At 43.0% G+C, this 16,723-nt stretch overlaps 1 protein-coding gene across 3 annotated transcripts in view; it reads left to right on the top strand.

The window, feature by feature from the left end:
- The first annotated feature begins 6,382 nt into the window (after positions 1 to 6,382).
- The window catches only part of myh11a (myosin, heavy chain 11a, smooth muscle), a 40,416-nt gene continuing 30,075 nt past the window's right edge, over positions 6,383 to 16,723 (top strand). For 2 of the 3 annotated variants that reach the window (XM_038960317.1, XM_038960326.1), the window contains exons 1-2: positions 11,619 to 11,963; positions 12,490 to 12,646. In XM_038960317.1, the coding sequence (XP_038816245.1) occupies positions 11,619 to 11,963; positions 12,490 to 12,646 (502 nt within the window). Of the gene's footprint in view, positions 6,488 to 11,531; positions 11,964 to 12,489; positions 12,647 to 16,723 lie in introns of those variants that run through there. The other variant, XM_038960308.1, reaches the window with a different exon arrangement.

The following is a 16,723-nucleotide window of genomic DNA, read 5'->3' as shown; positions in this document are numbered from 1 at the left end:
GCTTTCACATTTCCACAAGCAGAAGGTCTGTTAATAGAATTACCACAGAGATTAACTTTTTTTCAACCAAAATTACCACCTCCTTTATATCAATTTATGAAATGCTCACTAATCCATCTGTTTATCTAAATTATAAAATGGGAAACGTCCACTTCTCCCTCTCAACTAAATTATTTCGGAGACATATCCATATCAGTTGAATGAAAAACAATAATATTTCTACTAATCCCTATATTTACCTAAACCAGGATTCCTCAACTGGCAGTGTATCTATGGCCACCCAAGACTGTAAAAACACCAGCAAATCAGCTCCAAGTGACTTTAATTTTGGAAAACTGTTCCAAAGTATTCTCACGCATAATAGATACACTGAGTGTACAAAACATTAAGAACACCTTCCTAATATTGAATTGCAGGCCCCCTTTTGCCCTCAGAACATTCTCAATTCATTGGGGCATGGACTCTACAAGGTGTCGAAAGCATTCCACAGGGATGCTGGCCCATGTTGACTCCAATGCTTCCCACAGTTGTGTCAAGTTGGCTGGATGTCCTTTGGGTGATGGACCATTCTTTAAAAACACGGAAACTGTTGAGCATGAAAAACCCAGCAGTGTTGCAGTTCTTGACACAAACCAGTGCGCCTGGCACCTACTACCATAACCTGTTCAAAGGCACTTAAATATGTTGTCTTGTCCATTCACCATCGATGTCTCAATTGTCTCCAGGCTTAAATCCTTCTTTAACCGGTCTCCTCCCCTTCATCTACACTGCTTAAAGTGGATTCAAGTGACATCATTAAGGGATCTTAGCTTCCACCTGGATTCACCTGGTCAGTCTATGTCATGGAAAGAGCAGGTGTTCCTAATGTTTTTTACACTCAGTATATGTGATCGTGTACAAATATAAGTAATGTTTGAAATGGTTTTGTTTTAGTCAAATATTATATATGTTTGGGCTTCTTGCGGTCAATTTGCAGTCTATTATTTGTAATTATGTTCCGGGCCCCCTGACCATCCGCTCAATAAAAAATGGGCCAGCAGCTGAATCTAGTTGATGATCCCTGACCTAAACTGATTATGAAGTGAGAAACGTCCTCCTCCTTCCCTCTCCCCGGTCCCTCTTCCCTCTCTTTTTCTCTCTCCTTGTTCTCTATCTCACCCCCCTCTCCCTCTCATCCCTCCCTCCTCCTCGTGTTGTGTGGGGCAGCTCAGAACTGTAGCTGGAGAGCTCTAGTGACGTCCCTGTGTGGCCTAGGCTCCGCGCTGGTCACACAAACATCTGCCTGCTGCTGCCGTGGGCCGGGCCTCTCTCTTCCCTCTCTCACCCGTCTCCCCATCCTCATTTCCTCTTTCGCCATAAAAGGGAACACAACATTCTTATCTCACTCTGAGAATGACATCGCTCTGAGCCCTGGAAACGCAAGTCTATACCCAGAGTCAGACATTTTTCTTTACCTTGCCTCCTGTTTCCTCAGTCAGATATAGCCTGCCATTGCATCGGCAAGTCATCTAAAGAGAAACTAGTTATGAATATGATGGCTAACCATATTCTATAAGATGAACAGGTGTTCCTGTACCTGTTTGTTTACTGAGTGTTAATTCATGGAGATGTTATTTTTGCTGCTTCTGTAGACACAGTATCAATGGCGACAATGAAGACAGCAAAGATGCTTTACAGAAGCAACCTGCTTTTGGCATCCCTAGGAGTGATGCCATGCACTATTCCTAGAACTCTTTAGCTAATTCGTAGAACTACAGCTCTATCTGCGGATCTCCCTAGCCTTGCCTAGGTTGCACCTCTGCTCAGGCAGTCCAAATCTTTTCTCAGACAGATACAGAGCTATATATGCAGAGGAAATAGAACTATGACTGTTGTTATTCACTGGGCAGATTGCCTGAAAATAGGTAGCATTGTTCCACCATTTATATTATACATTGGAAGTGTGTGTAACATCTGTTTAAATACGATTGAGGACAGTGCTGCTTCACTGCACCAGAGAGCAGCGTTGTTTGTTCTGAGCTTAAATTAGAACGCAATTACATTTCTATGGGGACAAATGTATCTACAAACATATGGCTCTGTCAACTCTTTGTCCATCTATGGCTACAAATGGTAGTCAGGGGGGCCGCGGGGGACATAAAGTGTATGTATGGTAAATGATTTAAAGAACTCCGAAAATATGTATTTGTCTTGGATAGTTTTCGGATCCCATATCGATTGTGCTGTATAAGGAGAATTTGGTTATGGACTAATACTCGTGTCAATAAATCATTACCTTTTTATGCCGTTTTTGGAGGTGAGGGACAAAGCCAGCGAGATTGATAGGCACTTATGGTTCAGGCCCATGTAATCACCAAGTACTGTACTTGTGCATGGCAAAACCATCTCTCTTTACATCCTTGTAATCAACAACATGATCATCAACAACAACAATACCCTTGTCTGGAATGGCGTCCATTTCCTCTTCTACTGTAAGTAACCTTCTTCCAGTCAGAAATGTGGACACCCACCCTCATCACCACCTCCTCCGCATACCCCCAGTCAGACACTTTCTGTCAGAGATGAGTTGAGGCTGAATGAGGCAGGCATCTTGGAGAACCAGAGGAGGGGAGTATGTCTTGGCTCTGACCTATCAGAAGGGCTTCTTTCTCGGCTACAGGCTGTGCCTGGATTGCTGCCTCGTCCTGACTTCTGCACTGATCCCGTCAGGGTTTTCCACCTCGTCTGTCCTTCATCTCTTCCCCCGCCCCTCACACTTTTCTTGGCTCATACATAATGTCTACTGCCTGAGATACAGTCTGTTACACTGTCATTAAAGAGCAATGAATAAACCAAGAAACAAACAAAGCGCAGTGAGAGGAGAGGTGGAGGGATGAGCAGGGCTCAGGGAGCGGAAAGTCTATACAGACTAAATAACTCCTAACTGTGGTGTGTGCTGGAGAACTGGCCCTTTGAAAATAGTCAGCGCAAGTACATCATGAAATATAACTTCACGGAATCAACACCCTAGGAATAAGATGACATTTCAAAAAAGTGAACTATCCCTTTAAACACACAAATTGTATGCTAATCTGTCGAGGTGATGTCATTAACATCATATGAATTTATATTGATAATAACCAATACTGATCACCAAAACTCTCATAGCAAAGACTGATATATTATCTAATGATTTATGTTATGATAAAAAACACTGAGATGTCATCAGAGGGAGATGCTGCAAGTAAATAGTGCAGAGTTATCCCCATAGAAGCACCCCTACTTGTTTGAACAATACCATTGCTGCTGGACCATATTTAGTCACTGGGGCCCAGGCCACCTGCACTAGATTTTTAAGCTGCCCAGATTCCATCCAGACCCCACAGTCCTTATATGGCACAGTGCGTTGCGTCTCTGCATTTCTCTCTTTCTCTCTCTCTCTCCTTTCTCCTTCCTTACTACACACCATCCTCCCTGATCTTGATGTTGACCAGAGACCCAGCCAGCAGGTTTCCAACCCCTAGTCATCCCCCTCCATCTTGGTCCCTTGAACTGTCATCGTCATTTTGCACACATACCAATGGCGATGTGCTGTTTGGCACCGGAGAGAGGCCCAGTCATGGCATCACAAAGCAAGGTGATTTATTGAGCCAATCAGGAGGTGTCCTTATATAGGACGTTCCATTGGACTAGAGATAGAGGAGCTGGAAAGAGGGAGAAGAGGGGAATGTGATGTGTGTAACAATATGGGGACACACAAACACGTGGGACGCATCCCCTTCCTCCCCCTTCCTCCCTCGTCCTCCAGTAGTATGTATCAAGGGGAATCTCTCTCTCTCTTCCCCTCCTCTAAAGTCCATCAAGACGGATTTTCTCCTCTGGTAACAGCTGGGCTGCCTTGTTGGGAGTGGGACTGGACCCTTGTATATACAATAGTACTGTATGTCAATGGGGCTGGACCACAGAACCTCTGGGATGAAGTGCCATTAAACATCATCAGAAGTGTCATGGACATCAGTCAATGGAGATGAATTGCCCATATTATTTATTTTGACAGGCCGAAGTACTATCAAGTGAACAGACAGACTGTAGAGACACAGACTGTATATACACTGCTCAAAAAAATAAAGGGAACACTTAAACAACACAATGTAACTCCAAGTCAATCACACTTCTGTGAAATCAAACTGTCCACTTAGGAAGCAACACTGATTGACAATAAATTTCACATGCTGTTGTGCAAATGGAATAGACAACAGGTGGAAATTATAGGCAATTAGCAAGACACCCCCAATAAAGGAGTGGTTCTGCCGGTGGTGACCACAGACCACTTCTCAGTTCCTATGCTTCCTGGCTGATGTTTTGGTCACTGTTGAATGCTGGCGGTGCTTTCACTCTAGTGGTAGCATGAGACGGAGTCTACAACCCACACAAGTGGCTCAGGTAGTGCAGCTCATCCAGGATGGCACGTCAATGCGAGCTGTGGCAAGAAGGTTTGCTGTGTCTGTCAGCGTAGTGTCCAGAGCATGGAGGCGCTACCAGGAGACAGGCCAGTACATCAGGAGACGTGGAGGAGGCCGTAGGAGGGCAACAACCCAGCAGCAGGACCGCTACCTCTGCCTTTGTGCAAGGAGGAGCACTGCCAGAGCCCTGCAAAATGACCTCCAGTAGGCCACAAATGTGCATGTGTCTGCTCAAACGGTCAGAAACAGACTCCAGGAGGGTGGTATGAGGGCCCGACGTCTACAGGTGGGGGTTGTGCTTACAGCCCAACACCGTGCAGGACGTTTGGCATTTGCCAGGGAACACCAAGATTGGCAAATTCGCCACTGGCGCCCTGTGCTCTTCACAGATGAAAGCAGGTTCACACTGAGCACATGTGACAGACGTGACAGTCTGGAGACGCCGTGGAGAACGTTCTGCAGCCTGCAACATCCTCCAGCATGACCGGTTTGGCGGTGGGTCAGTCATGGTGTGGGGTGGCATTTCTTTGGGGGGCCGCACAGCCCTCCATGTGCTCGCCATGTGCTCGCCAGCCTGACTGCCATTAGGTACCGAGATGAGATCCTCAGACCCCTTGTGAGACCATATGCTGGTGCGGTTGGCCCTGGGTTCCTCCTAATGCAAGACAATGCTAGACCTCATGTGGCTGGAGTGTGTCAGCAGTTCCTGCAAGAGGAAGGCATTGATGCTATGGACTGGCCCGCCCGTTCCCCAGACCTGAATCCAATTGAGCACATCTGGGACATCATGACTCGCTCCATCCACCAACGCCACGTTGCACCACAGACTGTCCAGGAGTTGGCGGATGCTTTAGTCCAGGTCTGGGAGGAGATCCCTCAGGAGACCATCCGCCACCTCATCAGGAGCATGCCCAGGCGTTGGAGGGAGGTCATACAGGCACGTGGAGGCCACACACACTACTGAGCCTTATTTTGACTTGTTTTAAGGACATTACATCAAAGTTGGATCAGCCTGTAGTGTGGCTTTCCACTTTAATTTTGAGTGTGACTCCAAATCCAGACCTCCATGGGTTGATAAATTTGATTTCCATTGATAATTTTTGTGTGATTTTGTTGTCAGCACATTCAACTATGTAAAGAAAAAAGTATTTAATAAGAATAGTTCATTCATTCAGATCTAGGATGTGTTATTTTAGTGTTCCCTTTATTCTTTTGAGCAGTGTATATCCATGGGATATACTGAGATTCCCATGATTTAGAGTTCAAAATAGTGAAAAGAGGAGCCAAGTTTGAGTTAAATTGATGTAATTTCCGAAGGTTCTGCGTGATATGATGTGTGCCGAGGGCTGTTGATGGAAGTGTGCCATTTGGAAAGAGACAGTGACAGTGTCAATCCTAAACATGATCCTTATAACCACTGTTTACTATAGATGTTGTTGAGCTCCTCGGGCCATATTCCCACAGTAGGTCCATAGGAGGGTCATATAGTCCTTGGATGACTCATCACCCACATATTCAACAGTTTCTATGAAGGTATAATATTAAATTATTACCATTCATTTAATTGCACATACAAGTAGGCTATACATATCTACTGTACACACACCCCATAACGTTTGCCATTATGCTCACTGAAAGAAAATGAATATGAAGAGATACTAAAGTATACTATGCATACCAGATTACTATAAAGTGTGTCCGCGTCAAATTAAAATACGCATGTGCGCGCAGCCAAATTGCAATTCGTTCTGCTTTTCAGCGTTAAGTACGCTGTGTACACTACAGTACCACGGAGTCTTCAAACAGTACCGTCTTGGACAGTACTTTCGCGCTCTACGGTAGAATTTGATGCTTCTCTGCTGTCAGATCAGAGAGAGGAGGGTCTGCGCGTGCGACTCCACCCACCGGGTTTAAATGGTAAAGGGAGGTATTATACCAGGGTAATTTGGACTGTTCGTCTTTGGAGTAGGCTACCCTGTCAACCGCAGGACGCTCCAAACCATAACTTTCCAAATCCCCCCTGCTGATTCCAATTCATCAAATTTGTAAGTCATTTATTTTTATGCAAGGCCATTGTTTTACTTTGATACAAGTTGGAGAGAGTGAGAGTGCACTTGTTGTTTTGCGCGCACTTTTATTACGCACGCTTAGCGACATTGATTGTGGCTCTTGAAACTGACATTTTTGTTTATCATATGTAGCCTATATTGTAATTCCTTCATGTGTTTAGGTTTCACACACTGCATGTATTACTGAGCAAAATGACCAGAAAAAAAGATATCGGATATCAATTGTCAATTGTCACTGTTGATCAATTGCATGCTTTTGACAGCTGTTTTTGCATGACTCTAATCTAAATGCAGAACAAGCCAAATCACCCCAGAAGAAATGACTATCGTAACTGCTGTGCTGACATTTGTCTGACGCAGTCATACGATGTGGTTAAAGAGTCTGTGACCTTTTTATGTTGGCCATCTTTATCAGCGAATTCTTCCCTTTTATCAGTGCTGCATAACATTGCCTAACAATGCCTTTCTTTACCATGTTTTCTATACACTGACCAGTAATGCTATCTATACAGTAGCCATGTTATTTATACTGTAACAGCTTGGAATAACAGCTTTACTGAATTATTTACACCAGTAATGTTATAGGAAGTAAGGGGAAGTTGACTTTCTATCTGAAAGAACAAACAGGCTGAATGCTAACCAGGGTGTTTCCTGTGCTCCTAATATGGTAGTTTTAAAGCTGTCTGTCTTGATGCTGAACTTTGTGGTGTGGTGGCTCAGGGTAGACTTGTCACTTGTGAGAGTCGTATCCTCTCCAGTTTGCAGTGACACAAACCAGCATCAAACTGGAAAATGTCTGTGAGTGAGCAGAAAGACAGTGGGGTCGTCATCATAGTAGCTGCTGGTTGACCTGATGTTGAAACACAACCTAGTAGCTTGCTGACAGGAAAAGTGGTTATCATATGATTATGCTGCATGGGAGTTTGAGTAAAGCAAGCATGTGGTTTTCTATCTCAGTCGGAGGACTTTGTTACCTCTCAGCTATCTTGTCTGGTTGACTTTGGAGATTCATTTTGACAGTCTTTGTCGGTCCACCACAGAGAGCCTGCAGCATCATCTAAATTATGTTTTCAACCGACTTTCATCCAAGTTTTTGGGTGAAATAAGGCACTGCTCTAAGGCACAAGTGAAAACAACATGGTCAGAAGGTCTATCAGGAGAAAATAGAGGCAGATACTTTTAGAGGTGGAGAACGGCCAAACTGCCTAATAAGAAAAGAGATGTTTGGAGTAAGCAACGCGTGAGACACAATAGCAGAAGGACCCAAGACTGAAATGCATCGTACTCTGACTATCTCTGGGCAGGTAGTTACAACATTATCCTTAATTGTGTTTAAATGACCTCACACAACTGTGAGTTCATAGGCTTCATTCTTCTTCATTGTTACAGGACCAGGCTTTTACATTTTTATTTGGATGTACTGGATTGGAGTGTTGTTAATTCATCATCACATACCGCAACATGCAAATCTATTTGATTCCGGTATCATTACAACCATTTTTCGCCCACTAGGATAACTGTGCGTGTATTTACACATGGGCCTATTGCAGTTCATCAGGACTCGGAGTACAGCAAATCAGTTTCCTGGCTACCCAAACTTCTTGCTCCTGCCAAACGCTACGTTTCTTCTCCACAATGAGTCTGGATCTGAGTACTTCCCTGACGATTTCTAGAATGCAAACACATTCTAAATGTTCTGATTGGTCCCAGAAACCCGACTGCTTTTAGACATTTTTTAATTGACTTTGATACTCTGATTGGTTAGAAATTATCCTATTGCTGATGACTTTGTTTCGTCCAACACACCTCACTTTGACATCACCACAAATGACTTCAATGATGGCAGTCTCCGACTGAAGTATGTAGTGAACAGAGCAGAGCAGAGTTTGAGTCATCAGGCAAGAAAATCAGGGCCTTGGTGTAAGTTGATACAGTATACCAGCCGATATACCAGAGTAGTGAATGTGTTAGATACTGTGATAGTTTGGGAGAATTACCTTTATTAGGCCTAACTCTTATCCTGGCATAGCTGAGTGCAATCCATTTGAGTCGTCAAGGCTTGATGATAGTGTTTAGTAACAGTACAGTAACTATTAGGAAATTCGTTTTTGCAATGAAGCCAGGAATCAGGGAAGGGATGGAATGATGAGGGAGAGGGTAAAGCCTTTCACAGGCCCAGGGGTCACCATTCAGCCCCTACAAATAGTAAAGGTCAAGTGGTCTCCTGGGCAACCAGCCCATTCATACACAAATAATTTAAACAGTGGTTTATTTGGAACTTAGTGGGTGTGCGTGCAAGACCACAGGAGGTTCCACTCTTTAATTAAGATGGTTCCTACTCAATCTCTATCATACTATTCTGTGATGAGTTGGACATTTGCCTCGTCTGGTTAAAGATCAGCAGTATCAAGGACTCAATCACTCATTCAGGTATTTTCTGTACATTGCTGTAGTGTACTAGATACCAGGATCAGATACGACAATCAATGAGTTCTTATCTGATGATACATGAAGGGATTCCTTCTTATCTTCTGGCTTTGCTTCCTGGAAAGACCAAGTTTGCTTCTGAGAATTTCACCATAATTTTACTGTACCCTCCCCTTCCTCTCTTCTCTACCCTCTTTTCCTCTGCCCCTCATTCTCCTGACAGTATTGACCAACAGAATCTTCTGAGACTCCTCTCCTCCTCCACCTCATCCTCCCTCCTCATTTTCTCTCCCTATCATGCTCTTCAAGTATGGTCTTATAGTCTCTACCCAGGCTGGACTGCTTCCTATCAGCAAACTGCCACCCTGTCAACCCCCTACTCAGACAGCTGTCGTCAGTGTACGCTGGCTGAGAACAAAGGTGAACACGCATTGACACAACAAGATGAAGAGCGAGACGGAGAAGGGGGTGAGGAACCACTGACCATGCGTTGACACGACAAGAAGGGAAGGAAGGTGCTGAAATGTTAAGGATTAGGGATAAGAGAGAAAGATGGATATAAAAATAGTAGAGAGAGAGAGAGGTCTAAATTGTTTTAGAGTTGCAGAAAAGTTCAAGGGAGTGATGACACTTGTCTTGCTGCATCTACAGTAACAGTACTGGAGGGGAGTGTCAGGAAAAGTCCACTTATCCTCAGTCAAAGGAAATAGTTCATACCGAATCAGCTGTAATGTCTCCTCTTCATACACAACCTTGGACTACTGTGCTGCATGGTGTTGCGTACTAGTACGGCCCCAGTTTATTCTGTGCTGTGCTCTACAACCATTGCAAATAAGGAACAGGATAGAGGACAATGTCCTTTTTCCTAAAAAAATAGTGTTTCACTCTGGCTAAGTGGATATTTATGCTTTTGTGGGTAGTTTGGCTCTGGCTGGTCCCAGGGGACGCAGTGACAATCTTTCCCATGAGGACTTGTGACTTGTTCGCATAGTTCCCATTTCTAGTCCTAGAAAGAGCATGCCAGTCTGTAACTGTGACTGGGCTGGATAGGAATGATGGGTGCAGGGACTCCATGATGTAGTGCAATGGATTATAGTCTGAATCTTATCAAGCAAGAGTAGTTTGCCTTACCAGCACAAAGGTCAACATTTATCATTCATTATGTCTTATGTCTGCATGGTCTGACTGGAATTTAAAAGATAATGTGTGTCAGAATCATTTAGACCCTAGTACTATAAACTGGATCCATTGCAGTGGAGGCTGCTGAGGGGAGGACGGCTCATAGTAATGCCCGGAATGGAGTCCATACAATGGTATCAACCACATGGAAATCACATGTTTGATACCATTCCATTGATTTCATTCCAGCCGTTATTATGAGCCGTCCTCCCCTCAGCAGCCTCCACTGACCCGTTGGTGTTTCTATTAGGGTGTTAAACACAGCAAGTTATTACCAAGATTCCAGTAATGTGTTCATAACAGCACCGAATGATAAAATACTAGCACTGAGTTTGCCATAGAACTGTGCACCTGCCGTGGCTCCACTTCCTACAGGTATGACTCAGAGCCCAGCAGCTAGCTAGCTAGCATCCCTCCCTCCACCCCACTACACTATACAGCCACAGAGGAGAACAGCACAGCGGCGGGACCATATGAAGCATGAACCATGAACATGAAAACCCCCCAAACGAGCTCTCCCTCTCCGTCCGTGTTATCATTTTGGAGTAAACTCCAAATTGCGTGGACCAGCTGTAGACATACTCTTCCCTATAAGGGCTTTGTTTGGGAGTTGAACTTGCCTGGCTGTTTAGGTCCATCAAAAGGCCTGCTCCAGAGAAGCAGGCCATATATGGGCATCACAGCACGGGACTGCAATGTAGCGGACGGTGCTGCACAGGAGAGAGAGGGAAAGAAAAAAATTGACTTTATTGTTGTTGGAGCATTTTTTTTCTGATTAGGGTATGGGTAAACCCCTCACTTGTAAAAGTGTATAGTACTTACAGTACACAAGTTGAGAAGATCGATTTAAGTCCTTATCGCATATGGTACAGTTACTTAGAACTCATTTCCCAGAGTCTATCTTCATATCTAAACTAGGCACTGTAATGGTTGTAGTCTCCCTTGTGGCTTGTGTAGGAGGCTAAGCCCGAAGAGGGGGGGTCTGTGAGAATTACTGTATTCTGGGAGTTTCTGGATGGATGAAGAAATGTAATTAACCCTTTGAGTGTCCATGCCTTCTATGGACGTATGGCTGACAGTGGTAGGAGAGTGTATATGTAGTGTCTGACTCATACACCATTTAGTTAATAACCCCTTGAGTATGTTTTTGAAGTGCTGGACTGAAAACAGTTTTCTGTGTGAGAAAGTATTTACAGAAAGAATCATGCAATTTATGGAGCTATACCACTTCTTTTGATATTTTTGTAATGACTCAAACTACTTGACCCCTGACCTGTGGTTGCCGTGCACGACCCAGACCCATAACCCACTTCTCTGAGTCAATGACTAGCCAAACCATAAACACATAAACCAAACCAAGTCAATCCAAGCCAGTCTTTTAACATTTTAAAATGTCTTCTCTCCCTCCCACCAGCCCCCCTATTTCTATCCCCATCTCCAGCTGGCCCCCCCAAAAGACAGAAGATCTTAGAAGATCCAAGATCCTCCACCGACCACCAAGATGGCTAATAAAAAACAGATGACTGAGGACGAGAAGTTCCTCTTCCTGGACAAGGACTTCATCAACAGTCCCATGGCCCAGGCCGACTGGTCAGCCAAGAAGCTGGTGTGGATCCCCTCGGAGAAGAATGGCTTCGAGGCGGCGAGCGTCAAGGAGGAGCACGGGGACGAGTGCCTGGTAGAGCTGGCCGACAACGGGAAGAAGGTGACGGTGAACAAGGATGATATCCAGAAGATGAACCCTCCCAAGTTCAGTAAGGTGGAGGACATGGCCGAGCTCACCTGCCTGAACGAGGCGTCGGTGCTGCACAACATCCGGGAGAGGTACTTCTCCGGGCTCATCTATGTGAGTTGGACTCTCTACTTTCACACAGATACACACAGTCATACTTGTACAGCACACACTCTACACAACCTGAGGTAAATGAATTCTGTCCCGCTGGGACAGACGTCAATTCAACGTCCATTCCACGTTGGTTCAACTTAATTTCCTTGAAATGACGTGGAAACAACGTTGATTCAACCAGTGTGTGGCCAGTGGGATAGGCCCATCTACATGAGAATAAATGGTCGTAGAAGAACACAGACCCATAAATACTCCCAATAATACTCAGTCTTCACAACCTTAGAAAGAGGTCCTAGCTACCAGCAAAAAGGACTGTGATACACATGACAGTCAAGGGTAATTTCAAACACAGCAATTTAACAAGTGTAGAATAACTATGTTGGCTTATTATCAATAATAAACAGGGTGGTTCGAGCCCTGAATGCTGATTGGCTGACAGCCGTGGTATATTGGCCATATACCACAAACCCCAGAGGTGCCTTATTGCTTAATAATAACCCTGCTCATCCTTGTTTTCTCTCCGCAGACATACTCTGGCCTGTTCTGTGTAGTGGTGAACCCATACAAGATGCTGCCCATCTACTCTGAGAAAATCATTGAGATGTACAAAGGGAAGAAACGCCACGAAGTTCCCCCTCACATCTACTCCATCACTGACAATGCCTACAGAAACATGATGCAAGGTAGGTTCATCGTTCATAGTTACACCTGTTACTGTAGCTTCTTTGTCTGGGAAGGCAGGGCTGGCGTCTATTCAATTCAGTCCATCAATTGACTGAAATGAAATGTTTGGAATTTCAGTTTACCTGCTGAATTGACTGAAAGGAATGACATTTGATTTGATCCCAACCCTGCTTGAGGGCCATGGTATCTCACCACAGCTATTCTTCCTATCTAGCTAGCTACTATCTTGGGGGAATTAAAAGTGGTTTGCATAATATCAGCTGCTACAAAACAGTGATTGCAACAGTCTTGTGTCAGCTGTCTTTAGGTCAACAAACCAACAAAACAACATTTGCAATAACTCAACGATAGCTAGCTCTTCAATACTCTTCAAAAGGTACAATATTTTATCAACTCAGCAGCAGCTGAACTGCAGTGCAGAATACTGCAGAGATATAATTAAGCAATAAGGCCCGAGGAGGGGTGGTAAATGGCCAATATATCACAAACCCTGAGGTGCCTTATTGCTATTATAAACTGGTTACCAACATAATTAGAGCACTAAAAATAAATGTTTTGTCATACATGTGGTATATGGTCTGATATGCCACGGCTGTGAGCCAATCAGCATGCAGGGCTCGACCCAACCAGTTTATAATGCACATGGGCCATATACCACAAACACCCGAGGTGCCTTATTGCTTAAATATACTGTAGCCTTACACGCTCTATCAATGCCCTCTATGGTCAAAAACCTCCCTTCCTGAAGTATGTGGGCTGTGAAACTGCATAAAAACAATGTGAAAAACAGCTTACTTCAATGAAAGTTAATGAACAGAAGCAGAAAAATCATTTAAGTAGATCATTTGAAGAGAAATCTGGACACGAGGTGACAATGGGCTAACTCTGCTTACAGTAAATGCCAGTAAAGGGCTCTTGGCTAGCCCCTACAGTGCTAAGACTGAGAGAGGATAAGAGGCTAATATCCTGATGTGGACAACTCAGCGTTTCCCACAAGGCTTTATGTGGTGTCAGGGGTCATGTGGACCTAGTTGACCCCAAGGATTTTATAAGAATTCTGGGGGATTTTCAGAGGAGCTTACTGACATCTGGCTTTAGAGAGATGGAGGACAGGAAGTCGGAAGACAGTTCCAGTTCGAATCTTCAATAAAATATGCTCTCCATTTTGCCTTTTCTGTCTGTTGCTTTAGGATTAAAGATAAACTATGGAAGTTTTAAGTTGCTAACTTCTGACAATATTTCTGTCCATTTTAAATGACTCATTTTGGCCAAAAAGCAAAAGTTCCCAGAGACAAACATTTCTGTATTTACCTCTTTGATTCAAGCACTTGGATAATTTATTGTAAATTCTAATCAGATTGTGGATATCAGCCCCTTTTTATGTTTTAAATTCTACATTTGACATTTTAGCTGAAAGTAAATGTTAACAGTTTATTTAAATGATCATCACTTTTGTGACAGTATATGTCAATTATGCGAAGATAAATGACACCATACAACAACATGTTCTCACAAGGGCTTTGTGGTTTTATCACATTTCTACGACTGTGTCTTTTTTACAGCCAGTCACTGTGTTGCTTATCATGCATCAACAAAACTTAGATCTGACTCGCTCAAACAAATCAATAACCACACCAAGCAGAAGCAGATAAGGCTGTTGCTCTTCTGCTAAGTTTGTTGGCATACCACGTTCCTTACCAAGTCACTACTTCAGCATGGTTACACTTCACCAGTTTTACACCACTGAGCCAAGCTGAGCCAAAATGTATCGCACTGGCCTGCTGACTCATCTACGGTAGTTGTGAAAAGAATGTGACACAAATGTATCTGAGTCAGCACAGTATGGTTCAGGTTGGCATGATAGTCTAAAAAGAGTATTAGTGAACCTAACATTGCAGTCAAACAGCAGATAGTCACCTCCGTGGGAAAAAACATCACCATCTCTCCTTTAGACCTCATTTGGACCCTTTTCTGACCAATGGGGTCCTCCCAGAACATGACCTTGGAAGCACATTGTACATGATGTAAGAACCAAGCTTCTCCATTGTTCAAAGTGCTGCAGCATGATGAGAGAAGTTAGAATAGGCCCTGTGATGCTGGCCAAGCAGAAACACAATGACCTCACTCCTACTCCAGCTCAAGTTCCCTATTATGTAGTACCCGGTTTAAGTGCTGGATACATTTCTAGTCGTACATTACAAAGAGGAGAGCAAACACACTGACTTGATTATCCTCTGTTTTTATCAGTCAGTCCAACTTCATAAACTTGAAACCCCATGTTTATATCATTTGGATTTAGGTCTGAGATGGACTTTCTTACACTCGTAAGTCACAGGTTAAGCCTGTGTGTGCGTGCAGGATACTGTGCTTGTGTGTGTGCGTTATCTTTGAATTTACACACACCAGATCCCCCTAGGAGCTGCCTGCAGTTCTGTGGGTTCTTGTCAGATAGCATTTGACATTCCAGCTTAGTCAGAAGTAACACATTACTGTGTGTGTGTGTGCGAGCGCGTATGGGTGTGTGCACGCAGCTCCTAGTGGGATCTGTCAGGTGAACAGGAAACAAGGCAGGTTGAGGTTAAACAAAACCACAACAAGAATGTTAAGCTCTCATTGGATATATTTATGAATTGGGCCACTGACACGTTTATAACTACCTTGGAGTAGAATAACAAATAGTTAATCAATGTATTTACCAGTGATTTTTTTAGTAATTTTTTTTACTACGTTTGATCTACGTTGGTCTATGATTGTTACTCGATTTGATCTGTTATGAGAAATGTGGAGTAATTTAAACAGCATTTTAGAATGTGTCTAGCTGTAAAGATCTTTTTAAGCTGCTAGATGTGTAGGTGTGCTTATATGAAGAGTTTCTTTCCAAAACGCTATATATCCATTTTCAGAAATGTTGGAAAATTAGCTTTTATTGTTTAAAGAACTTATGAAAGAGATTTGTTTTTGTTTTTTTACTGTCTAATCATGGCATCGGGTTGTTCAATGACAGACATGTATTTGTTTGAAATCTATCACTTGATGGTTTCATTTCGGAGAGAAAAATAATCATGTTTTTTGCAAAACTATAATTATCTGCCTCAGTCTCAGAGAAATAAGTAGTACTGCTAGGTTTTACAAAGCCAAATATAACAAATAACTACATTTTTAAAATAAAAACTGTACAAATGATACATTTGTGACATCAATATCTAAAAATGAATCAATACAGTAATATGAGTATGTAAAACATTTACATTTGACATTTTAGTCATTTAGCAGATGCTCTTATCCAGAACAACTTAGAGTGCATTCGTCTTGGGTGAGCACATATCACAGTCAAATATACAGCATACGAACATGCCATTCCAGCTAGACAATGAAAATACACTGAGTATACCAAATATTAGGAACACCTTGGATTCACCTGGTCAGTCTGTCATGGAAAGAGCAGCTGTTCAGTGTATATACACTCAGTGTATAGAGTTTTTCAAAAAAACAAACACATTTTAATACACACCTAAAATTGATAAATAAAAATGTCTGAGAACAATAATATTTGTGGGGGCCCTAAACAAAATGTTGCAAATTTCCTGCAATTCTACTCATTTTGTCATGGTGTGGGGAGAGAAATGTGCAGTTTTACAGCTAATTCCCTGCAATTCTACACAATTTGTCATAGGGTGGAGAGAAATGTTTTTAATATGATATCTGACTCAGAGTGACTAACAAAATCAATAGGGGCCCTCCGGTCGGTAATTCGACCATGATAACTACAAGTTTAGATAGCTGCCTAGACTAACTTAACCCCCCAAAAATGTTGCTGACTGTCAGTGACTGACATAACAAGAAAAAAATGCAGATGCACAACAACATTTCGAAATTGCACCTTGTGTGTTCTACTATTCTAACTCCCAACAGTAAGTTAAGACCCCGACTCAACTTATTTTGTATTTATTTCTTATCAGGGGGCCTACAAAAGCTGCCCATCTCTGGTGTAGTGTATGACTCGTACTTTCTGTTGATATGCTGTATGTGTAGGAATCTACCAACTTAATTGCATGTACACACAGGAAATGTCAGTG

The sequence above is a fragment of the Salvelinus namaycush genome, chromosome 2, assembly GCF_016432855.1.
Source record: "Salvelinus namaycush isolate Seneca chromosome 2, SaNama_1.0, whole genome shotgun sequence".
Taxonomy (NCBI): domain Eukaryota; kingdom Metazoa; phylum Chordata; class Actinopteri; order Salmoniformes; family Salmonidae; genus Salvelinus; species Salvelinus namaycush.
This window is presented reverse-complemented; position numbering and strand designations above follow the sequence as displayed.